A 26,901-nucleotide genomic window follows, 5' to 3' on the forward strand; every position below is an offset into this window, starting at 1 on the left:
GAACAAGTGCTTTATCATTGTGTCATATTTATCCACCTGTCTTTTGTCAAAAGATAATATACGCATAATTGGCATTAGTGTTTTAAAATAGATTTATCAATTTGGTCAATAGTATCAACAAGCAGAGGCCCAAATGAAGAACATTTACGATGATCAACAGGAGTGATTTCTTGAGGAAGATAAAACCACGATCATCGCACGGTAGTTTTGGATGATGCAAATGTTGGCTGAAAACAGCAATACTTCATGTGTTTTGACATTGCCCAGTTCAATTTTCATCTATCTTTTAAAGGTTCCGTCAGAAGCAGGGGGCCACGTCATGACAAGTTTAATCCAGTGTATAAAGTTGAATTTATCGTGAGCTTTGTTTGCCATCTCAGAGAGGTAGACAGAGAAAGCCTGTCGTAAATTCCTTTAAAAGGTACATCCAAACATTTAGTGAAATAAATAAATAAATGCATTGTGGGCCATTTGTCGTGCCATCTTGGGAAACTTGCTTTATCATGACCAAATCCTTTCTCTCATCTGCCTGACTGCACGAGCTCTCCCAAAACCAGCAGAAACAGCACCACACATGGAATTTGTTAGGTTTCTTTTTATTTGCATGTTATGCATTTACAAAAACACCCTTTTTAATAACAGGACTGCAGAGCCAGAACATTAGCAAATTCAGAATCAGTACAACCACAAACCTTAAAATACAGAGTGGTATTGTCAGTTTTTAAGAGCAAGCTGTAAAACAAACTCCAGACACACCACAACATCAGTTTCTCCCTAATGTGCAGTTTATATCACTAACCGGGATGTTTTAAACAGTTTCTCAAAACTAGGTACAGTATCAAAGACACAAAAATAAGTTTGTCAGAAAGTGGGTTGTAATCAAATAACCTACAGTATAAACAATATGCAACATACAATGTACTGTATATACTGCATATATTATTATTAACTATACACATACTGCAGACAGTCACAGAATGAAGACGAACCTGACATACTCCCAACTGAAACGGTTCTATTCACATTTAACAAGAAAGATGCCATCAAACAGTAACCCATGATATAAAATTCAACAATATGTATCTATATATATCTATATATGCCATTATGAAGACAACTTTTAAATAAAGCATCGACTGGTAGAAAACTGGTATACAACACCAAGTGCACACTGTAAAGGCCTACCTTGCATATCATCAAGATATTGTCAAAGCATTGCACATAAAAGGGCTGAATATACGTGAAAGAAAGGTCATGCTCCAGCGAAACAGATCCAAAACCAGGCTGTAAGATCAACACATTACACTTGACAGAACACATCGGCAACGGAACATGAAGTGCTCTCAACTTTACATAGCATAAACATGCAATTTCAGAGATGAACACAAAGGAGCAGAACGGAACCAACCCCTTGTGTCACAGATCAAATGGTTCTATTTGTCTCCCAAATAAGTGATACATTCTTTTTTTAAAAATACATCTGTAACTGATCAGCATTCCAGAAACAGAAATTTAACTTTAAAACAACACCTCTCCATTTATTGCACATGTTAGTTCACAAAACAAAAAAACAAAAAAAAAAAAACAGCTGGGGCACTTTTCAGCAAACAGCAGCATTTTCATGTATATTAGGGATGCACGATAATTATCAGTATCGGATGGGTAATGACGTTTTTTATCAGTCCTATACTGCAAATTAAGGACGATATTGAAGCCGATGTTGAAAGTCGCATCAAATAAACTAACGTACAACTCGACTAGTGGTTCTTAACCTGGGTTCTATTGAACCCTAGGGGATCGGTGAATCGGTCTCAGGAGTTCGACGGAGTCTCTGCCATGAAGGTTAAGACACACGCAACTCAACATGTAAATTAGTTATGACATGCCCGCTTGGCCATCACTAGCTACAGATGATCACATTACATTGCTTGTGCAATCAGTGCTGCGGGAAATTGTTCGCTCAGTAGTCAACGTGTGACTGTCATGGTAGCACGTTGTAAAATTTAGTTTTAGTCTTGAAATTTTATTCACTGTTTTTAATAAATGCATTTTTTTATGTCTTGAATTTGTAAAAAGTCATATTTTTGTTTTTCACAAATGACGGGTTCAGTGAATGTGCATATAAACAAACGCGTTGGGTTCAGTTCCTCAAACAGGGTTAAGAACCACTGAACTAGACGAAGTCTCATCAAGTCTAAATACAATATTTATTATTATTACTCATATTTTAACAAAAAAAAAAAATCACAAGTGCACGTTCACGTTCACTCGAATGAGAGCCGTAACCGAGGCTCTCCTCGGAGGACACTGCCCAACAGTAGTGGCATTGCCTCAATGGCGGCCAGCTTCTGAGGCTGCCGCAGCTGGAGAATGATGAACACCGATGCCTTTTCCTCTTTAATTGCATTTTTACCTTTGTTGTTGGCTACTATAATCGCATGGACTTCATCAACATTGCTTTACAGCAAGAACTGATGACTCCCAGAGACTTTTCACCACAGTTTCAAACATGAACGACATCACATGCGACCGGCAGATACTCCGTAAATTGTTGTTGGGTCAAACAAGCGTCGTGGGTGGCGGAAGGCAACGTAAACAAAAGCGGGCCAGCCAAGTTTCAGCGCACTTTCAACATCCCGGAGGAGATCGCCGACCAGCGGCTCCTTTGTGGATTGGTGTCGGGTGTGTCAGTCGGCAGAGGCAACGTGCAGAATGGCGCATCTGTTTTTATGGTGTACCCCACAATCGAACAAAGACACCCGGAATAGGCTCGACAGCACGTCCACGACAGTCATGTTTTATGATGGATGGAAGGTATCAGTATCGGCCATACAAAACAGTATATTATTCAGAGAATGTGATGAACTAGTGGCGAAACAGTTGAAAAAATATTTGCTAATGTGCAACTAGAGTTAATAGGTCCATTGACAAAGGCTAGCCTGTTGGATGCACAACATTGTAATTTTTGTTTTTTGTTGTCGTTTTTTTAAGGGAAAAAACAGCCCAACCCCTTCAAGAGACTGCATGGACTGCTGATAATGATTATCTCTTTCTTTTGTGTGCAAGCACTGATTGGCATGGTAAATCCTCAAATGAAATAAGAGAACATTTGGTCCTAAGGATAAGAGATTGAGTTTTTAGTCAGACAAGGAAAAAATCAAATGGCACAAATTTCAAAATGTGGCAGACAGTCACTCTGTGTGACACAAAATCTTCAGACAGCACTCAGTGAATTTAAATAATGGTCACAGTTACAAAGAACAGACAATGTTCATCTCTACAATCAACTCTTCAAGGAGGGCTGGGGGGATAAGAATTACGTCCTCTTTTATGAACCTAAAGTGGCAGCTGCAAAATTTACAGAGGTTAAATATAAAGTTAGGCAGTCAGTAGCATTCAACTCGTGGATAATAATAAAAATGTGTGTCATTAATCAGTATCAGCAACGTCTCTGAAGAGAATGGCAAACACACAAAAAAATATATTAATTAAAAAAAAACCAAACCCCCCAAAAACAAATCACACGAACAACAAAACTACAACTACGACATCTCTCAAGTAATCTCTTCACATAATACCAAGAAACTATGCTTGGATAAAGTGGCCATGGGAAAACAACAGCCAGCACATGTGCTTCGGGATCATCATCACACAGGGACAACATTTCTAGACAATCATGTTGTAACAAACGTCCAACTGTTTGCAAGATCCTTTGCATGACTGTTATGCAACTAGTTACTTTACAAACAAAGATCACAAACATTTATGTGATCCAGCTGTTCAGTTCTCTTTTTTTGGGTACACGCTAAACGGGGAAAATGTGAATCCCAAACTGTTGCATTGTATTTGGACATTAGAATGAGAAATAAGATCATGTGTGGAAAAGCGAGAGATAAGTGGACACGGGCAGACGGGGAGAAATATCATCAGGTGTAAAAAGAAACAACACATTATCAAATAACGAGAAGCCGGACTGCAACCGACATGAAATGCTACATTCGGGTTTGTTTGAAAAGCTTGCAGTTTGAAATGTGAAGGTGTCACCTTCTACAGTCGTGCTCAAAGCTTTTTGGCAGTCACAGAAATATTGAGTTTCATGATCTTTGCTGCTTTACTTTTCAAATTTGTGATTCACACCGCTTACTATGTTGTTGCATTTAGATTTTTATTTTTCAACATTGGTTTGCCTTTGTTTTTTTGGGGGTAGACTAGAGCTGTCAGTTTAGCGCGTTTTTATTGGCATTAATTGAAATGAATTTTAACAGGATTACATTTTTTCTTGCGAGATTAACGCGGCACACGTCACAAGCGGATGTTACGTTGCTCTATAACAAAACAACAAGCACGCTGCAGAAGTCGACGCCCATGCCTGTTTTGCCAGCAATGGCAGCGCGAGACACCGAAAACGGATACTTAAAGAGTTTATGAATGGAGAGTTTACTTTTAAAAAGTTGCCAGATTGCTCCACTGACAAGACCAAACTTATCTGTTCTTCTCTCTCTCTGTATCATACAGGTTAATGCTGAAGTATGCCACTGATGCGATTGTTACCGTACTTGTTTGGAACGATTTTGTGTGGAAGGTTACAGTGTTCTGTGTCCATATAAGTAGAGCGGGTGGAGCTTCTCTGCGTTGTCTGACAGTGACAGTGCGCTGCAGTGGTAGCGACCTAGCGAAAATAAAACGTCTAGAGTGTTGTCATCGAACCAAGTGTATAAATCAGCATGTATTGTATTGTATTCGAAATGAGGTCGACACAAAACCGTAGAGAGACTTCCGCGCAAGAAGGACCAACACAATCAACATAGCCTGACTTTGATAGGGGGAGTGAAACCCCCCTCTTTCAGAATGGTTTGCCCCAGCAGCACGGGGGAAGTGCTTGCGCTTGTTTGTATGGCCGGCAGTTTTGAATACAGCGGCACATAACGAACACTGGTGTCCGGGGTCTCGTTATTCTCCTACAAACATACAGAAACAGACTGCTGTGTTCAAAGCAAACTGGTGAAAAACGAAGTATGCAACCATGGTTTAAATCCACTATAGGCTGAGTACTAGTTTACCTTAGATGTGCACTTTATAATGTTATATTACTCTGTTTTGATTTCATAAAAAAAGCTGTTAAAGCAGCTGTTGTGTGACACTTTTTTTTTCACTGTTGTTGATGGACAGTAATATGGTGTCAGAAATTATGTGTGAATAACTGCTCCAAATGAAAAATGTTCATCTAAAATTGAAAATGCATTTGCACATGGAAAACTGATTCATGATTCCATGTCGATGAGAGCATTAAAATGGGGAAAAATAGGACAAAAAAATGTAAAAGGAAATTCAGAAATGATAAAAAATGTGTGAGTAATCACGATTAATTTTTTAGTTCATTTGAGTTAATTATGACAGTTGCATTTTTAATTAGATTAAATATTTTAATCGTTTGACAGCTCTAGAATAGACATATGATTCAAAACAGGGAATGCAAATTGTTTTCCAGTACATAACAGAAAAGCAGCAACGTTAATTGTCGTCTTCTGATTGCCAACCTATTGAACTGACCGAAGCATAATAGATGTGACAGACCATGAAAATCATTCCATCACCTTCAAAGTTTAGTTTTTCGTGCCATTTTCCAAACATTGTCAGATGACTCTGTGAGGCAATCCACAACTTCAGACCACAACTGTGTAATTGAGTGAAAATGTTGCCAGTGCTAAAAATATTGATTGATTTGTGAGTGAACCCCAGTCCTGGCCTAAAAAAAAAGACAAAAAAATTAATGAGGAACTCTACTTGCAGTTTTAAACATATTCATGAAATGTATTTCATACACACATCATTTTTGTTCTACAACAGTTGACATGTACTGCAGAAGGGAATCTACACTAAGAGATATTGCAAGAGACGATACTGACATGTTGTGACAAGACCAAAAGAGACAGGTGTGTGCCCATACACATTAACATCATCGTAAGAGAGAAAAAAAAGCTCAGCTTGTAAAGCCTTAAGTTGCTATTGTTGGCAAACAAGTGCTCTTCATCTATTCTCAGGCACTTTTCAAAAGGACAAGGCTAGAATTTCACATACCTCCAGTGGCAGTGCATTCACGTCAAACAGGATGAATAACCCTTGTGAAAAACACACACGCACATGACTCATTTTATGGTGGAAAGCCATCACCGGGATAACCAAAGTCTTGATAAAATTTGTGATTCTGTCAATGGAAATGTGAAGTCCACTTGAGCTGTTTGGGCATCAATATTCCTCAGATTTTCCCAGATGTTATCACTGCAAAGTTGCACAACATGGGCAAGAAGAAGATTTCCATCACTCAATGGTGATAGAAGCCAACTCCTAGGCCAGGATATTGGGCCTCCGATGATGCACTTGGTCAAACGCGACGGGTGAACTGCCTCCTTCTCTGTTGTCCTTCTTGGTCTCCTCTGCCAGGGCAGCGGTGCCGCCTGCATGCTTCTTGAACGAGACGCGAGCTTCCAGGGGATCCATGGAATCGGGTGAAAGGAAGCCAGGTGAGCTCTCACAATTCTGGGTCGAGGCGGAGACCTGGGAGATGACAGCCATCTGAACTGAGGAGGAGGACGAGGTGGGAATGGTTGTGGATGTGGAGGTGTTGCTCGCATAGACACGGTGATGGTGAGATTCTTCCAATTCATATTGGACTCCGAGCACCTCCTCCTCCTCCTCCTGCACATGGCTCAGGTAGTCGGGCACGAGGAAATCACTACTGGGAAAGAGGAAGGGGAGGAAAAAAACAAAACAAAACAAAGCAATCACAGCACTTTTCACTTCTCCGTTGACTCTTCTAATATAATAAATATACAGCATATTGTTTTTTGTCTGCAGGCTCCTATAGCTCAGTGAAATAATTTGCAATACATTCCAATGAAGGTACATGCCTCATCGCCAACACAATGAAAACATGATTAAGTCCTTTAAAAGCAGTGTGATGCAAAACTGAAACCGGCTTAACATCTCAAGTTTGTTTTGTCTGAGGCTCTGAGGAAAGTGACATTTTGCGACCATTTGCGATCCCTTTGTCATTTCCAGACTGCTCTGAAATGGTCCGATTTTGCCCTTTAAAAAGGAGGCACTGAGAGTTAAATTTTCCTCCACTCGCGCAAAGTGCAACTTCTAAAGCTACTGATTTTGAAATGTTGTATTAAGATGAATATTTTTTGTTGCTGGCAAACTGCCAGCAACAAAAGCTGCTCCACACTTCAGATCAGAACTTTGATGACCGAAACAACGCTGGCAGGATGTTGTGATGACAAATGGGAAGGAAAAAAGAAAGAAGAAAAAACAAAAACGACCGAAATTTATTTTGGGTCATTATAAAAAGTAGGAAGTACACACAGTAAGACAGAGTAAGACCCATTACATTCCAGGGAAGTAAATGTTCATCAATTCAAGATACATTGACATGAATTGACAGTCTGTAATACAACTGAAGCGTGGCCCTCTAAATCAGACATGAATCGAATCACTTGTGACCATGATTCCCATGTTCAACCAAGATGTCCCCTCTAATTAACATCACAGACGTCTTCGAATTTGGAATAAGTAATTTGGTCTATTTAAATGGTGACAAGTAGTCGCTGTGCTATTTGGTGACATGCCGTGTACCACACTAAACACCCACCAGAGAAAGTGAAGGACAGAGGTGTCTCAACCTTTGCCACATTATAGGCTTCAAACAAAGATATAAAAGAGGATTTTTTTTTTGGTTTGTTTTTGGCAAAGCAGTAGCACCAAGTGGGACTCAATCTTGTAGTGGAATAAAATCAGAGATGAAAGTGGACTTTCCTGAAAATTGATACGTATATGAAGTTTAAATATCTATCTATTATATATATAAAATAAAACTTTAACGTTTGTCGACCTTTCTAATGTAGTCGGACAAAAAATCTCCGTTCAAGTCCTTTTCCTCAAGCCATGACCACTTGAACGTGGTGTTACAGTTGGTAGTGTTCGTGCCTCAACATGGCTACGCTCAGGAAATCAAAATTTGGACAAAAAGACACAGATTAGCAGAAAAACGTGTCCGTCCGACCTCGAGCGTCGTGTCATCTCCTCTCCGGAGGAACTTTCATGAAATTTGAAAATCCGGAATTCCGGGAAAATCTGCAGCACTTTCATTATTGTAAAATGTACTTGATATTCTAAATTTTTCGTTTTACAACCAAATAACTGAAAAGCTGAACTGAAAAATTATGAACCCTTTTTTCTTTCAGTAGAAAGCTGACGGACTCCAGAATTTCCCTGATGATTTCTGAATGATCCAATGTTGACCTAAATGACTGATGATGATGATAAACAGAGTCCACCAGTTTGAAACTGAGACTCGGTAGAAATACACCTACTCTGCGATGCTTTCAAGGACTGTTAAAAGAATATTGGGGAGCAAACAGCATTATGAAGAGCCAAAGGAACACACCAGAGAGGTCCGGGATAAAGTCGCAGTGAAGTTTAAAGCAGGATTTGGTTATAAAAAGATTTCAACATGTTTTAAAAATTTGATGGGGCAGTGTTTGATCAATCATGTTGAAATGAAGAGAGCATCAGACGAATGCAAACCGATCCAGATCCGGCCATTCCTCTAAACATCCAGTCCAAACAAGGTGAGCACTGATCAGAGATGCAGCAAAGACGCCTGTGGATCAATATGGATTAACTGCAGTGATCCACAACTAAAGCGGGGAATTTGTCCAATGGACACACTGCACAAATCGAGTCTTTATAAAAGAGTGGCAAGAAGAAAGACATTTCTCAGAGAAAACCATAAAAAGTACGGTTTATGTTTTACCACAGGCTACCTGGGAAACACAATAACCATGGAAGAAGGCCATTGTCAAAATTTGTGGTGGGGGCATTATGGTCTGGGACTGTTTCTCTTCAGCAGGACGTGGGAAGAGAGATACAGTTGATCGGGAAGGTAGATGGAACCACATACAGGCTCCTATTTTGGAAGAAAACCTGTTGGGGTCTGCAATAGACCTGAGACTGCAACGGAGGTTTATCTTCCAACAAGACAATGATAACTAAACGTATAGCAAAATCTACAATGGAATAGCTCATCCATCCATTTTCAAACCCATACTGCAGCCTATCCCAATTGCAAAGTTGTCAAGGAACACTTTATATGTATCAACATATTAGATATGTTCAATACCACTTTTTTTCAGCGCATACCAGAATGACTCTTGAGTCATCACAGATACTCATACGAAGTATCGATACATAATTTTCTTTTTTGTCAAACCAATGACAGATCATTTTAAAGGATATATGTAATATAAAAAACACAACCGTATTTTGCATTTGTCCTTGAAATGGCGTGAAACGAATGGCGCATAATTCATCATTTTTCTTGAAATATCTGGAACTCAACATTACAGCCATTGTGAGGTCACGATCAGTGATTTTAACAAATGATGGACAATCCATCACAACTGGCAGCTGTGTATACATACGTACGATATGTATTGGATAGAAAAACTGTGGTAAAGTACATTGTCACATAACCATACCAGATTGATTGAAGTATCGTATAAGAAAACAGACTTCAAGTACATTAATGTGACATAATGACATCAATATGACTGAGGTGTTTTCTATGTACTGTAAGTATGTATCAAATAAGAAAACAGAGTTAAATTACATTAATGTGACATCCTGAAATCAATATGATAGAAGTGTTCTCTGACCCCAATGTGAATTGAGTGAACGATGGGGTCTTCTCACCTGCTCTGGAAGTAGTTTGCTAGTTCAGATGCCTCATGGTTCAGACTCCTCAGGTGTACAATTAAATTGCCAGAGTTGGTGAACATGGCGCCACACGTTTTGCACTCATAAATCCGCGGCTTGCGGATTATGTGTCGGGAGACCCTCATGTGGTGCTTATATTCACCGAAGGACGTGAATGTGGCACTACAAATCTGGCACCGGAAACAGCGTTTACCTTCGTGCTTCAGCCGATGCATCTTTAGAGAGTAGGCCCGTGTGAACTTTTTCCCACAGCGGTCACACTGGAAAGGCTTAATGCCTAGCGGAGTAAAGAAAATAAAAACTTACATTCAGACTCGGTTTATTTCAGTCGCTGAAAATGAAATGTTTGAAATGTATAGTGGAGGAGGAAGCTAATAACAATTTGATTTTTTTTCCCGAGTTAACCGTTTCGTGCACCCTGTAACCTGATAACACGGTCAGCTGTCTTCTGTTGTAACCGCTGTCCCCGAAAAGGGTTAATAATCATTTTCATGAATTACAGTACAATTTTGTACACGGTCGTACTTCATAATGAGAGAATAACATCCATCCATCTATCTTCTACCGCTTATCCGGGGCCGGGTCGCGGGGGCAGCAGCTATAGCAGGGAAGCCCAGACTTCCCTCTCCCTAGCTACTTCTTCCAGCTCTCCCCAAGGGATCCCGAGGCGTTCCCAGGCCAGCTGGGTGACATAGTCTCTCCAACGTGTCCTGGGTCTTCGTCTGGGTCTCCTCCCGGTGGGACATGCCCGGAACACCTCACCATGGAGGCGTTCAGGCGGCATCCAAATCAGATGCCCAAGCCACGTCATCTGGCTCCTCTCGATGTGGAGGAGAAGCGGCTTGACGATGAGACCCTCCCGGATGACCGAGCTTCTTACCTTATCTTTAAAGGAGAGCCCGGACACCCTGCGGAGAAAACTCATTTCGGCCGCTTGTATCCGGGATCTCATTGTTTCCGTCACAAGCCATAGCTCGTGACTATAGATGAGGGTTGGAACATCGATCGACCAGTAAATTGAGAGCTTCGCCCTTTGGCTCAGCTCCTTCTTCAACACGACAGACCGACATAACGTCCGAATCACAGTAGACGCTGCACCAATCCGCCTGTCGATCTCTCGCTCGCTCCTGCCCTCACTCGTGAACAAGACCTCCTCCACTTGGGGCAAGATCTCCTTCCCGACCCGGAGGGAGCACTCCACCCTTTTCCAACTGAGGATCATGGTTTCAGATTTGGAGGTGCTGATTTTCATCCCAACTGCTTCACACTCGGCTGCGAAACGCTCCAGTGAGAGTTGGAGAGCCCTGCTTGAAGGAGCCAACAGTACCACATCATCTGCAAAAAGCAGAGATGCAATACTGAGGCCACCAAAACGGACCCCCTCAACGCTTCGGCTGAGACTAAAAATTCTGTCCAGAAAGGTTATGAACAGAATCGGCGACAAAGGGCAGCCTTGGCAGAGTCCTACTCTCACTGGAAACGATTCCGACTTACTGCCGGCAATGCGAACCAACCCCTAACATCGGTGGTATAGTAACCGAACAGCCCGTATCAGGGGGTTCAGTACCACATACCCACGAAGCACCCCCCACAGAACTCCCTGAGGGACACAGTCAAACACCTTCTCCAAGTCCACAAAACACATGTAGACTGGTTGGGCGAATTCCCACTCCTCCTCAATCTGAGGCTCAACTTCCTGATGGACCCTCCTCTCCAGCACCCCTGAATAGACTTCACCAGGGAGGCTGAGGAGTGTGATCCCTCTGTAGTTGGACCACACCCTCCGTTCAATCTTTTTAAACAGAGGGACCACGACCCCGGTCTGCCAATCCAGAGGCACTCTCCCCGCTGACCACGCGATGTTGTAGAGGCGTGTCAACCAGGACAGCCTCACAACATCCAGAGCCTTGAGAAACTTCGGGCGGATCTCATCCACCCCTGGGGCCTTGCCACGGAGGAGCTTTTTAACCACATCGGTGACTTCAACCACAGAGATAGGAGAGCCCACCTCGGGGTACTCAGACTCTGCTTCCTCCAAGGAAGGCGTGTTGGTGGAGTTGAGGAGGTCTTCGAAGTACTCTGCCCACCAATTCACAACGTCCCGAGTCGAAGTCAGCAGTGCGCCATCCCTACTGTACTCAATTACATTTTGTTATATGTTCAGAGCATAATTTGCACCCCACCATTTTATTGCATGCACCAAGCATTTTATACATTTTACTGTCCACATGATGGCGTAGTCGAGGAAATGATTCATCTTGAAGCCCCGAATCGTGTGTGAAGCATTTCCCTGCAGGGCTTCTCTGCTTTATGGTGCTTCATTTTGCCATCACTAGTCGATACCCATCTCTGGGGTCCCACAGGCCATAAAGGCCCGATAGGACTCATTCTTCAGCTTGACGGCATCCCTTACTGCTGGTGTGCACAACAGGCACCAACCACCTTACGTCCACAACTCAAATTGGCCGCCACAACAATAGCGGTCCATGGTCCATTCGGACTCAATGTTCCCCGCCTTCCCCGCATCCCCCAGGAAAAGCTCTGTCGGAGGTGGGAGTTGAAACTCCTTCTGACAGGAGATTCCGCCAGACGTTCCCAACAAACCCTGACAATACGTTTCGGTCTGCCAGGATGGACCGGCATCTTCCCCCACCATCGGAGGCCACTCACCACCAGGTGGTGATCAGTTGACAGCTCCGCCCCTCTCTTCACCTGAGTGTCCAAAACATGCGGCCGCAAATCTGATGATACAATCACAAAGTCAATCATCGAACTGTGGCCTAGGGTGTCCTGGTGCCAAGTGCACAGATGGACACCCTTATGTTTGAACAAGGTGTTTGTTATGGACAATCCGTGACGAGCACAGAAGTCCAATAACAAAACACCACTCGAGTTCTGATCGGGGGGGGGGGGGGGGCATTCCTCCCAATCACGCCCTTCCAGGTCTCACTGTCATTGCCCACGTGCGCATTGAAGTCGCCCAGTGGAACAAGGGAGTCCCCAGCAGGAGTACTCTCCAGCACACCCTCCAAGGACTCCAAAAAGGGTGGGTACGCTGAGCTGCTGTTTGGTGCATATGCACAAACAACGGTCAGGACACATCCCCCCACCCGAAGGCGGAGGGAGGCAACCCACTTGTCTCCCGGTGTGAACCCCAATGTACAGGCACTGAGCCGGGGAGCAATGAGTATGCCCACACCTGCTCTGCGCCTCTCACCATGAGCAACTCCAGAGTGGAAGAGAGTCCAACCACTTTCGAGAGAACTGGTACCAGAACCCAGGCTGTGTGTGGAGGCAAGTCCGACTATATCCAGTCGGAACTTCTCTGCCTCACACACCAGCTCGGGCTCCTTCCCTGCCAGAGAGGTGACATTTCATATCCCAAGAGCTAGCTTCTGCAGCCGAGGATCGGACCGCCAGGGTCCCGGCCTTTGGCTGCTGCCCAGCTCACATTGCACCCGACCCCTTTGGCCCTTCCCATGGGTGGTGAGACCATGAGAAGGGGGACCCACGTTGCCTCTTCGGGCTGAGCCCGGCCGGGCCCCATGGGTGTAGGCCCGAACACCAGGCGCTCGCCAATGAGCCCCACCTCCAGGCCTGGCTCCAGAGGGGGGGCCCTGTGACCTGCGTCCGGGCAAGGGAAACTGAGTGCCATTTATTTTATTCATCATTAGGGGTTTATGAGCCGTGCTTTGTCTGATCCCTCACCTCGGACCTGTTTGCTGTGGGTGACCGTACCAGGGGCATAAAGCCCCAGTCAACTTCGCTCCTAGGATCATTGGGACACACAAACCCCTCAACCACGGTAATGGCTCACGGAGGGGTAGAGAATAACAAGAGAAGCCAATATTGTCAAAATGAAGAAACTGTTGACAACTGTATATATTAAAAGGAATATTTCGAGTTGATGAAAGACAAAAAAAGTTGTCATTTTGCCAGACCTTGTTGTTTCACTGTTGAAACGGTCAGAATACAGTGGCAAAATTAGACAAAGCAAATGAAATGCAAGACTGTATTTTGTTGACAGTGCATCTGTATTGTGGCACAAATGACGGTGGATCTTGATTCTCATATCAGTGCAAGGTTCACTGCTTGTGGTTGCCAATTTGGCAAACCAATCTCCTCCAAGTTGAGCAGGGCAGTGCAGCATTAGGAGTATTTTTCGAAATGCACCTGGTGGAGTGAACAGTTGGTGGCAAAATGTCAATCTAGACTGAACACATGCTCAAATCACGTCGTACAACAGAGCAGGGTAGACAGCTGGTCTAATGTGATCCATTTCAAATATGTGAGTACAGTATACAGCCCACTTCCGTTTACGGGTTCCGGATTTGCGGTCAGAATAAATTTGCCCATTTTTTTCCCCCCAGGTATAACTAATTTGTGTTCTTTATTTTGGTGTATAATTCCACTTTAATTCGTTCATTCATGTACAGTATTGTGAAAGCAAGGCTCAAGATAAACGGTTTCGCATTGCATTTTGCGAGTCAAAATTTGCATTTAGCGCCACATCATACCCCACAGAATGGCAAAATTGAGAATCACAGATGTTGAAGTGTTTTTCTGATAATTGAATGGCAGAGATAGTCGCAAAAAGCTTTGCTGGCCAAGAGGCACACGTTTCGTCGCCAAGGCAAAACGTGTGGGCAGAGGCAATCTCGGCATTATTTATTAATTTTTCATATTAGACTTAAAATCCCCTAATTTACTCAAAAATCGACCTTGTGCTGCGGTGCTCCTGACACAGTTAAACCTCGGTTTTCAAACAAATCGGTTTTCGAACAGCCTTCTGGAATGGATTATGGTCAAAAAGGTAGGGCTGTATATGGATGGATGCCTGCCTTTCAGTTTCACAACTTTCATTTAAATTCCTTCATATTAGCTTTGCATTCTTATCTGCATCTAATCGCAAGCAGGTGTCATACCAGAATTAGAACTGCTTTCTGCTTCTGTGTCTACAAGAATGACTTTTTAACCTGGGTTCGATCGAACCCCACGGGTTCGGAGAATCGGTCTCGGGTTCGACGGAGCCTCTGCCATGAAGGGTAAGACACACGCGACTCAACATGTTAATTAGTTATAACACACCCGCTTGGCCATCACTGGCTGCAGATGACATTGCTTGTCCCATCAGTGAAGTGGTAAATTTAGTTCGCTTAGTTGTCAACTGTCGTGATAGTACGTCGTACAATAATTTTATTATTTTTTAAGTATATTTATCGCTTTAAATTGTATTTACTTTTTTCTGTTTTTAATAAATGCGTTTTTTTAATGTCTTGAATTTGTAAAAAATATACAGGTATATATTTACTTTTCACTCATGAAGGCTTCGGTGAATATGCATATTAACTGGCTGGGTTCTGTACCTCTAAGGTTAAGAACCACTGGTCTACAGTTTGTTAGTGCACAGGACATCTCATTAAATAAATAAAAAAAAACAAGGTAAACCGTGTGTGCTAATGCTAGCTTTTCCCATTGTCAAGCATGGTGGTTGCAGCATCATAGTCTGGGGCTGCTTTTCTTCAACAGGGACTGGGAAGACAGAATTGTTGAATGTGGCAAAAGGTCATTAAGTTCAAGGGGGTCTAATGCTATTGTAAGGCCCTGTATGCAATATTGTATTTTTGATACTTTAATCACTGCCGTGGACAGCCACAGTGGTGCACCATCGTCTGACAGCTTACAAGCCGTTTCATATTTTTTCTCTGAAACTATTATCTCAATTTCACATCTTTACTTACCGGAGTGTATGAGCATGTGCTGCTTCAGGTTTTGAATGCGTGTGAATCGAACTCCACAGGTTGGACACTGAAAGGGCCTGTCAGGGCCATTGGTGCCGGGCCGGGCTGATGGGCCAATATAGAGGTGGTATGGATATTGAATACCTTCTAATCTGAAATACCAAACAAGAGGAAGCACAGATTGATCTCACAAAAGAAGAACATATTTTAAAAAATGGATATTTCACTGGCTATGATTGAAGTCGGCTGTGACTATTCCCTCAGAGGTGCAACCCTCACTTGAACAATTCCGCCACCTGTTCTTGTCAGTTTAATTACCATCAGGTCTAACCCATCTCTGCACAGTTATGCCACATGCAGGTGCATGGTGGCAATCGGAAATTGTGTGAGATTCTGAACGCACCACCCCTCCACCAATGCTCATTACAATCAGTTATCATCTATATCAGGCGTGCCTGATAACTTTTTTTACCGAAGATCTCCCTTTCGATCAACCAACCTCCCGCGATCAACCCATTACCACGAGCACACTGGCACATACATACAGGCATGATGAGGAACAGCCTGACGTGGAGGCATGCGAAGCACTTTGGCAGCTTATCTATTGAAGATATAGCGCAACAGCTCCAATCACACGCAGGTCACGCAACACCGTAAGTTAAAGATTTACCTGATTACATTTTTAAGACTTTTTGTGAAGATGTGACTGATAGGATGGTTAGGGTGCAGTGTACATTAACACAATAAATATATTACTAACATCCACAAAGACACACAAATGGTTGAGGGTTTTTTTTCTCCTCAAAACCCCTCGCGATTGACTTGGGACACGCCCGTGAGCTACCGGTCGATTTCGATTGAAGTAATGGGCCCCCCGATCTATATCAATTACTCAGCTAATTACTTTAATCACATATTTGGGATGGATTTAGCAATGTGCTGTCGAACACCTTATCATTATATTGAACATTTCAATTCATTTCAGATGTGTTGTCTCACACTTTGGAGATTTATGCCATATTTCGTAGTCGACCACACTAATGACTTACTTTGCTGCAAGTCTAAACAAATTTAGATACCTTTCATCATCCTCCGCATGTCCTCCAGCATTAGCGGTGCTCTGAATTGACGGCAAGCCCTCTGACACTCCCTCATCCATTGATCCTGAAAATAAAAATTAAAATTAAAAAAAAACCTCAAAAGATGACATGGGGGTTTTTCTGAATTCATCTTAAGCATTCCTCTCACACAAGGAGTGTTCACATGGCACACAATTGCATCGGTGCTGCACCGGTGTATTTTGTTGCAATATATCTTACACCGGTCTAAATTTTGTGGACCGTTCACACATATAAAGCTGCTTACTGAAGAGAAGCGTGTTAACCCCGGTGCAGACCCACTTGCGTTCACACGGCAGTTTCTGCGGCCGTGCAATACGATAATAATATGGAAATAAAACATGCGAATGCGTAACGTGTACTTCCTTTTCCCCGCCTTGTTTGTGACATATCGAAAAACCATCCATGGCTGAATTCTGATTGTAATCTCCCCATTGCGGGACAAATAAAGGTTATCTTAATCTTTATAAAGTACTTCTCCAGATAAATCAATGCTGTGGTGTATCAGACACCGTAAAAGGATGAGAGAAGAGAGAAAAGAAAGATGACGGAAGTACAACAGAGCATGAAAGCAATGCATTCCATCCGTGTGTAATCAACTCTTCTCACGCGTACCGAGTCTACTCCTGTTGCGTTCACAAGTCCCATTTTATATCGGTGCTGCCCCGCAAACTAGCATTTACTCCAGAGTAAATGTATAAACCACCTCATGAGCAGGGTTAAATTTGCTCCAGTTTAAGCTGTTTTCAGGGGCTACACCGGTACAACTTTGTATGTGTGAACGCTCTACGGGGGACAGCCCCGGTGCTACACTGGAGTAAAAATTGCCTAGTGAACACCCTAGTAGTATCTTTAAATTGATAAATGTGCACAGTGTGTTGGGAGTCCACACATTTTGGCACTTTTGTACACATTATACACTTCATTATTATTGGCATATATGATCTACTGTGGAAATATGGGGAAATGCCTGCAAAACAAACACACTCCCTATTCTAAAACTACAAAAGAAAAGCAATTCAAATTATTAATAGATCAAAATATACGGAACCCACAAATCCACTATTTATCAGATTAAATACGATGAAATGTTATGATCTGGTTGACTTTAAAATCGCCCAATTAATGTACAAAGCACACAATAACCTGCACTGCCAAAACATTCTGAAGTTTTTCGAAATTCGCGAAAGCAGCTATGATTTAAGAGGTACCAACTTATTCAAAAAACTCAAAACAAGAACAAACATCAAGCAAAGAAGTGTATCTAGCAAAGGTGTTAATCTGTGGAATAATCTCGAAATGGACCTGAAAATGAGTAAATCGCTTGCTGAGTTCAAAAACAAATAAGAAAAAATAGTACAAACAACCTCCATCAGGAATGTGTAAAAAGATTTTTTTTACCCAAAAGAGTTCACGAACAGTCAGAAGTGCCTGAGTTTCCATGAAACCCTCAAGAAATACCCGGGCTTGACATTGAACTCAGCGTAGTGCAGATGCATTTTAACTTAACTAAAGCCCATGAGTTGCACTAACTCCCTCACCTATGGATGATGACTGTGGACTGATGAGGAGATCCTCCTGACTCTGCTCACTTCCTGGAACCGTCTGTTGATCATTCAGTGAGCTCTGGGAGGCGCTGACAGGGTGGGAAGACGCCTCCTGGACCTCCTCGTCGCTGAGCCTTTCCACTTTCACCCTCACATCTTCTTCCTCAGTTGGCACGGGTGGTGACACTTCCTTGGAGCTTTCACATGACAAAAAGTCACTGAGTCGCCGACCAACCACTACCTCAGAAGTAACTGTTGCTGCCTGCTCTTGGCACCGGGGGCTCTCTGGGAGCTTTGATTTATCTGAGTGGAATCTCCTATCAATGCCGAATGGGAAGGTCCACGGGAAGGCCAGCGAGGACTCCACAGGCTGGGCCGTGCTGTCTGAAAACGAAGGGGATGGATTGGGCACTTGGGGGGAGGTTGTGACCATCTGTGTCGTGCATTTGAGGGGACTCTCGGGCGAAGCCATGCTTACAAAACTCTTTCGTTTCCGTCGTGATTCACGGCAAACGGGAACGTTTCTCTCCATCACACTACAGTCAGATGACACGGGTGACACGCTGCCGTCAAGTGGCGTGAGGGCACAGTTTGAAGAGGCACTCTCAGGTGCTGATTCAAGGGGTTTGCCTGCTGTAAGCGTGTTGCTGTTGTGGTTACTTGGACTCCATAGAATACTGGACTTCATGAACTCTGAACAAGTGCTTGCTACGGCAAACATCTGCATGTAACTCGCAGCTGCGAGGACGTCGATAATATTTTCTGTGCTGATGGAGAGTGTGGATGTGTAGGCGTATTCCAGCAGAGGAGCAAAGCCACTAACGGTCACGTGGTGAAGGTCCAAGACAAACTTGTCCTCCTCCTCGGGCCGACCCACCAGTTTGGAACGGAAGAATTCACTGCAGCACGCCAGGACCACTTTATGTGCCAGGAAATGTTTGTCTTGCACCCTGATGGTAACATCACACAAGTCACCTTGATTACGCAAAGTGTTGAGCTTTTCGAGCATCTCCTGGCTGTGGGAGGTCGAGCAATGGGTAAAGGTTTTCACTCCCATGTTAGTCAGCTTCTGAACATGTAGAGAAAACGTGTCCTACGAAGACAAACAAAGTATTTAGTACGTACTTTAATAGAGGAATAAGCTCATGTAATCACTTACTACTCTGGCTAATAAAAGTATAGGATTTGCACTTAAACAACAAAAAATATGTAATAAAACAACCATTGGAATCTCTCTGTGTCACTTTCTTGTTAAATTTATGAGTGCATGCCAGTTGCAACTTAAAAGTCGAATGGCCGAAGTAGGGTTAAGTTTTAGAAAAAAATGATTCATTGTATCTAATTGATTTTCCTTGGCAGAGCCCGTTATCAATTCATAAAATCATAAGAATATAAAAAAGTAGTGTGTTTCCGGTAACCCGACGACCGAGAATTTCTACGTCGAAAAAAACTTTACGGTCGGCATTTTTTTCAAACAACCCTCTACATTTGCAAACTCTCGCGATATTCAAGTTGAGCGCGAGCCCTGTCGTCTGTCAACATCATTGAAACATGGCGGCGGCCGCGATCTGCGACGACAGTTTAAACCGCATTTTCTGTGTTACAGTTGCATGCTCGCACCGTAATGTTAAGAAAATAGCATCCATTGACGTATCGAAAAAAATCTGCGAACTATTTGATGAACACCACGGGCCGAGTAAACACCGATGGCGGAGGAGGACGTCGGCGGAGGCGGCGGCGCGCCCCTGCCCCCCCGAGTCCGGAGCGGGGAGAAAACTAAATAGGTGGTGGCGACCTACCGAACCTGTACTGAAATTTCATGTTACCGGAAGTTTCCACTGTCTGTCGATATGTGCTGTGCACTGCTTCTACCCCTAGGTGACAGTAATGCGTAAGGCATGGAGTTCGATGCGGTATTGTTAAGGTTTCAAGAAAAAAAAAACAACAACCACCACCACCCAGAAATAGATATGCTGATTAGAGGTATCAAATTATCGTATTAACTGTGATTAATTAATTACAGACCATTTAACGTGTTAGTTTTTAATCGCATTCTTCTTGATTTTAATCTCTGCCATTTTATTTTATTTTTTCTGTAGGTGGGTTGCCTTTTTCGAACAGCCCTTTTTATGTGTTAGCTTCCTGTGTTCAAGTTATTGAGGGTGGGGAAATAACTGTCAGTCACAGCCTGAAGCGGACATTTATTGGCTGCCATTATGTTGGGGCTTGTTTAGCCGGAGCTGATAGGCTCCCATTGGAGTTGGGCGGGCTTAGTAAGCAGCGGTGAAGAGTGGAGAGGTGAAAATGGAGCGTGAGAGTTTTCGGCACAATGAATCATAAATGTACATTCCAAAAACGCCCTGACGACACAATTGATAAAGGTAGAGTGGTGTGCCTAATTTGTAAGAAGGAGTTTGCGTACCACTGAAGCAACTCAAATTTAGCCCCACATCAATGCAAAGCACCGAGTCGCAAGTGCAGCCACAGCTAACATTAGAACCGAAAGCGGGAGCAATATAGCGAGCGAGCCATACGTAGCTCTTCGGCAAACTAAACTTAAGAACACTCCACATATGAGGCATCGTTGATGTGTCCTCTGTAGACTACTAGAAGTGATTGATGTTTTTTTCAGCACGTTTAGTTTGTCATGATGAACAGTGTCATTTCTGAAGTGCTAACTTACAGCACTGTGATTTAAGGGTATGTTTAATTATTATCTGAAGCAAGTTCAGTGTTGGGTATTTGTATTGCTCAGAAAATTGTTCTGTTTTTGTTATGTTAACCTAAGCACTTTATAAGGACCTAATTTTATTTTTTTTTGTAATTCTTTGGAGATTTACAAAAACAAAAAAAAACAGTGATATCCCCCCTCGTGGTGGAAACTAAATAATAATACATTTTATTTATAAGCGCCTTTCAAAACACTCAAGGACACCTTACAATCAAAACAAGAACTATAAAACCACAGATAAAATGATAAATTTGGTAATCACACTCTTCATTGTGATGTGCCAAATTTCAAAAGCATATTTTCGAAGACATCTTTATTTTCACTTTTCAGCAACTTTAAATTTAATTACTTCAGAATCTATTAGCAAGAGAACTTTGTAAAGTTTGAAAGAGAAGTTAAAAGTCCATTGTGGACAGTTAAACAGCAACATTAATACACTAATCGGAAAAAAACAGAGATGGGTGATAAGTGAATGGAGTGTCGAGGACAGAACGCCAGGTTATGTAACCACAATAAAGGCAATCCAGGCTCAAGTGGAGGCCAGTGAACTTCAGGATGCTTAGCAGCTGTCTGTGAGACATGTGGACTCCCAGCCATGAGATTTCCATCAAACAAAAGCTTGAGTACAGGCGTACCAGTAAGGAAAGCACACGCGCTATCACACACGCACACACACACACACACACACACACACACACACACACACACGCACACAGACCAAATAAAAGTACCTGCCCTATTAAAAACATGGAGAATAACAGACTTGGAGTAAAAAGAATAGAAAATAATATAATGCCATTTTCTCACAGTTGAAGAGCTTATCAGGCATTTCTATTGAGACATTTTGAAGGGACTTAAAGTTGACACACACAATTATTTTAGTTACATTACTTTGCCGTAATCACAAAACATTTTGACGGTTTTTCTGCAACATTGTAACAGAATGTAAATAAATCTTGAACGTGTGAATAAATGCCAGATTTACAAGACAAAAAACAACGTGGAGACTTTGGTAAACGAATAGGATTTTTTTTACTAAAATGAATAGGCCACAGGTGGTGATAGATGCTTGTTATTGGTTGTTGCAGATCATATTTTCGCCAACATTTTAAACCTAACCTGACATATTTATTGACTATGAAAGAATAACACACAAAAAGTTCACATCCACCGTACCTTTCAATTACTTGTGATGGCGGCGTCCAGTTTACAACCTGGTCCTTTCACTGTAACTATCATCACATCCTACTAGCAAGTGGTCAGACAGCTGAAACAAGTAGGAAAATGCTAGTTGAAGCCGTTGAGCCGAAATAAACAAAAAGACATGTCCTCTGTGTAAGACGAGCAATAGGAAGCCGCAAATTCCAAAAATGAACATTAAAAAACTCACAACAATACAGTTTAGCAAACACCAGCTGTGTGTCAAGTTCCAATTTCGAATAACGGTTGATATAAGAAATACTTCCTTTTTCACCTATCAAAATAAAACATTTCACAGTTACGTACTTCGACAGATTTTCATAACGCTGCCCCCCCCTCCCGCCCCAAAATGAGTGTGTGTGCACGCGCGCACGTGTGTGTGTGTGTGTGTGTGTGTTGGGGGCAGGAGGAGGGGTGGGGGGCAACCTCCTATCCCCATAGGTGGTTGCTAACTATAGCAATGGGCATTCAGCATACATGACGATGGCTGAGGGTAGAGTTAAATAAACATACAATACTATACATATTTAATTTATGAGAGTGCGTATTTAATTTGTAAGACTTGGCAAAATTGTTCAGCCATCACCCAATGCTTTAACGCTAAGTAATTAAAGTTTCCTAAGTGGCTGCTATGTCGTAAAGAACTATATTTAAAACAATACCGTGATGAAGCATTGTTTTCTTTATTAATATGTACATTTATAACTATTTAATCAGCTCGCTGCGTCGATTAATACGAGGTACAATCTCGACACCAAGTACACCTTGTTTTTCTGTCCAATTCAACAAATGCTTTTCTTTCGAAGTTTAAGATGATGAACTTCCGGTTTGACCGTGGATAACCCTGACTACCTCAACGAACCGAGCGATGCACGACAGCTAGCACGTTAGCTACGAAGATTGCCTTCGCATAGAATACACCATCCGACAACCAACGAAAAGGCTTAACCGACATATTAGTCGGATAAAAACCGCGCAACATAAGAATGAGACTAAAACAAATTACAACAAGGATATTTACCTTTAGTCCGAGGCCTCTGCGAGCTGCTGGGCCTGAGTAGGCAAACAGTCGAGCTGACACAAAGCAACTCGCGACGTGTCTTACATCCCCAGCGTTATCCCGGAGAATTTACAGCCCCCGACAACGCTCATTGGAACTCACATCATAGCAACTTGTCATTTAATGATTCCGTTTGTTATTTTCTCTCCTTTGTTATACTGGCTAGCCTTTTGGCGCTCGTATTTGTGTCCCCACAATGCAGTGCGCATCTGTACTGTACCGTACTGTAACGGAGCAGGAAGTGTCATTGTCCAACATCCCAACAATGACTCTGCCACATAGTTACCCACTATTTACCTTCACCTTTGCCAAAGTTGAATTAATTGCACGAACATTGGACTCAGTTCCCACAATATGGGGAACACAAACACCACAAATTACAAGCATTGTGACACAACATTCCTTTTAAAAACAAATTATCTATGCTCACTGATGCTTATTATTGTGGTTGTGGTCCTAAACCTCAAGTAATGTAGGTTTTCAATATTTGACCCTGTAGTACATGTCTCAAAATCGTAGGAGTACTGTACAGGCTTTTGGGAGACATTAAAGAATGACCCTAAAATGCGCCGAATGAATGAATGTACATACAGTGTCGATCAAAAGTTTTCTATTCTCTAAGCTGAATGTAAAAATTCTTGACAGGTCTTCTGTATATGTTAATGGTACTCACGAGCAGATGCCAACAATGGCTTGTTAACTTTCAAATACTGCTTGGAGCAGACGTGAGTCCAGTCATGCAAGCTATGATCATGAAATCTTTGATCACCTGGTAGAAGGAGGCTTTGAATCACTCCTCTTTCATCTCCACCCACTTCAAACAACAACGTGTATGTAGGAATGGAGACAAATAATTTGGTGGTTTATGTTTGTATTGTTGTTCGTGTTTCATCTCATGTGTTGTGTGAAGTGCTGTGTAACAGCTGCAACTATTGTCAAAGCACTATATGAATAAAGTTGAATTGAAAATGTTGAGCGCTTGATCAACCAATGTATTTCCTGGCTTGCTTAGAACTGGTGTTTTTCTTCATCGTGCTTTTATGATTTCGACACATCTCACAATTGATCAAGAGTACCTGCCTGTTCCGAGCTACAGACAGGATGGAAGTGGCCACTGACTTGTTTATAGTGTCACGTTGTCTTCAGAAGGTTACAAAAGAGCTGCACAATAACTGGAAGAGTGTCAGAACGGAACAGAAGTTCTCTTCTACGCCTTTCTGACACTCTTCCATATATAAAAAAAAAATATATATATATATATATATGTGTGTGTGTGTGTGTGTGTGCATATATATATATATGTGTGTGTGTATATATATATATATATATATATATATATATATATATATATATATATATATATATATATATATATATATATATATATGTGTGTGTGTGTGTGTGTGTGTGTGTGTGTATATGTATATATATATATATATATACATATACATATATATAAATATATATATATACATATATATGTGTGTATATATATATATATATATATATATATATATATATATATAAATGCATTTTTAATGTCTTGAATTTGTTCAAAATCATATTTTTATTTTTCACTCAAGAAGGGTTTGGTGAATGTGCATATAAACTGGTTGGGTACGGTACCTCTAACAAGGTTAAGAACCAGTGTTCTAAATTGTCGCTAGGTGTGAGTGTGAGCACGGATGGTTGTTCGTCTATATGTGCCCTGCGATTGGCAGGCAACTGGTTCAGGGTGTCCCCTGCCAACTGCCCGAAGACAGCACCCCCCGCGACAACTTGTGAGGATAAAGTCGATCAGAAAATTGATGGATGGATGGATGGATAATTGCAATCTCACATTCAACTGAACCACTCTATCCGAACAAATATTGTATGCTGGCATGAGTCTGACATTCCACATTAAATGCCTCTCATTAAAAGGGCCATACTACATACGTTCATAATGAACATGATTTGAATACATTCTATTGATTATCTTAAGTTTGTATGCGTTACACCATTTTGAAATACAATGAAAATGTAGATTCATACATTCCCTTTTAATCAGAACTGTGATTTTTAACCTGGGTTCGATCGAACCTCAGGGGTTCGACGGAGCCTCTGCCATGGAGGGTAAGACCCACGCGACTCAACATGTTAATTAGTTATGACAATTGGCTTTGACCCACTTGGCCATCACTGGCTGCAGATGATCACATGACATTGCTTGTCCAATCAGTGAGGTGGGAAATTTAGTTCGCTTAGTAGTCAACGTGTGACTGTTGTGATTAAAAAAAAGTATACTTATCGCTTTAATTTTTATTTTATCTGTTTTTAATAAATGCGTTTTTTAAATATCTTTAATTTGTAAAAAAAAAAAATCGCTCATGAAGGGTTCAGTGTATGTGCATATAAACTGGTTGGGCTCAGTACCTCTTAAAAGGTTAAGAACCACTGATATATATATACAAATTCAAGACATAATTGTATTTTTTTTTAATTGGATGGTCAGACGCTCTGTCAAACCCCTGAGACCGATTCACTGAACTCCTAGGGTTCGATCGAACCCAGGTTAAGAACCACTGACATACATACCATACACACACACACACACGCATGCACACATTGTGTGTATGTGTGTGTGTTTGTGCGTGCGTGTGTGTGTGTGTGTGTGTGTGCGTGTGTGTGTGTGTGTGTGTGTGTACATGGCATGGTGGTTGACTGGTGAGCATGTCCACTTCACAGTACAGAGGTCCAGAGTTTGATTCCAGGCCCCAGCCTTCTTGAGTTTGAATGTTCTCCCTATGCCTGTGTGGGTTTTCTTTTTTGCATAGTAGGTCAGTGGAAAAACTCTAAATTGTCTGTAGTTGTGGCTGAGAGTGCACTTGGTTCTTTGTCTATGTGCCCTGTGGCTAGCAACCAGTGCAGGGCATCTCCCATCTCCTGCCCGGATAGGCGCCAGCACACCTGCGACTCTTGTGACTCAGATAATGGATGTCTATGTGTGTATGTGTATGTGTATGTGTGTGTGTGTGTGTGTGTGTGTGTATGTTTCCATCCATCCATTTTCCGATCCACTTTTTCCTCGCAAGGGTCATGGGGGGTGCTGGAGTCTATCCCAGCCGTCTTCCGGCAGTAGGCGGAGGACACGCTGAACCGGTTGCCAGTCAATCGCAGGGCACACACAGACGAAGAACCATCCACGCTCACACTCACACCTAGGGACAATTTAGAGTGTTGAATCAGCCTGCCATGCATGTTTTTGGAATGTGGGAGGAAACCGCAGTACCCGGAGAAAACCCACGCCGGCCCCGGGAGAACACTCGTAATCACCATTTAAGAGCTGTATTCTATGTTTACTTGTATTATCGATGTCTAATATTTTCGGAGTGATTTTAGCTGTTCTCTTCATGGTGTTTGTTCACTTTGAGAACCCCTGACCGATGACTGAGCCCAAGCTGTCTAAAACTCAACAGCACACTTTACTCCAGAGTTTCCTTGCCAGTCTTGAGATTTCATTGGTCTCGCATAGATTCAAGACTCCCTGCTTTCCAAACTTTTTTTTTTTTAATGCGGTCCCGAAGTCTGTATTCTGCTCATATTTAGTGATGCCGTATAACCTTCCCATGCCCACAGCGTAGCTTGGCGTCCTTGTAACAATCATCTCCTAGAAATGGAATACTCGTCTTATTCCTCTCTTCTTAGTTAGGTTTGATGGTTAAGGTGTTATTCCTCTCTATTAGTT

The 26,901-nt window shown here is 42.2% G+C and overlaps 1 protein-coding gene across 4 annotated transcripts; it reads right to left on the bottom strand.

The window, feature by feature from the left end:
* Positions 1–580: 580 nt before the first annotated feature.
* On the bottom strand, positions 581–23,481 carry zbtb44 (zinc finger and BTB domain containing 44). Of its 4 annotated transcripts, none has more exons than XM_052078914.1 (7): positions 23,136–23,481; positions 22,091–22,181; positions 18,178–19,276; positions 16,598–16,682; positions 15,519–15,670; positions 9,754–10,054; positions 581–6,733 (listed from the first exon to the last, which is right to left on the bottom strand). In XM_052078914.1, the coding sequence occupies exons 3-7, from the start codon at positions 19,238–19,240 to the stop codon at positions 6,346–6,348; spliced, it is 1,989 nt and encodes a 662-aa protein (XP_051934874.1). In that variant the 5' UTR covers positions 19,241–19,276; positions 22,091–22,181; positions 23,136–23,481; the 3' UTR covers positions 581–6,345. The 4 variants fall into 4 exon arrangements, with proteins under 4 accessions (XP_051934874.1, XP_051934873.1, XP_051934876.1 ...); XM_052078913.1 differs by having other exon boundaries at positions 581–6,736; positions 23,136–23,480; XM_052078916.1 differs by having other exon boundaries at positions 6,559–6,733; positions 9,971–10,054; positions 23,136–23,474.
* Positions 23,482–26,901: the final 3,420 nt, after the last annotated feature.

This window comes from Hippocampus zosterae, chromosome 10 (assembly GCF_025434085.1).
Source record: "Hippocampus zosterae strain Florida chromosome 10, ASM2543408v3, whole genome shotgun sequence".
NCBI classification, from domain to species: Eukaryota; Metazoa; Chordata; class Actinopteri; order Syngnathiformes; family Syngnathidae; genus Hippocampus; species Hippocampus zosterae.

Coding starts and splice junctions, on each gene's coding strand:
- zbtb44 (XM_052078913.1), bottom strand. CDS start 19,240: ATGGGAGTGAAAACCTTTACCCATTGCTCGACCTCCCACAGCCAGGAG. Junction 10,055..15,518: donor GCACATGCTCATACACTCCG/GTAAGTAAAGAT, acceptor TTACTCCGCTAG/GCATTAAGCCTTTCCAGTGT. Junction 6,737..9,753: donor GCAAACTACTTCCAGAGCAG/GTGAGAAGACCC, acceptor CCTCTTTCCCAG/TAGTGATTTCCTCGTGCCCG.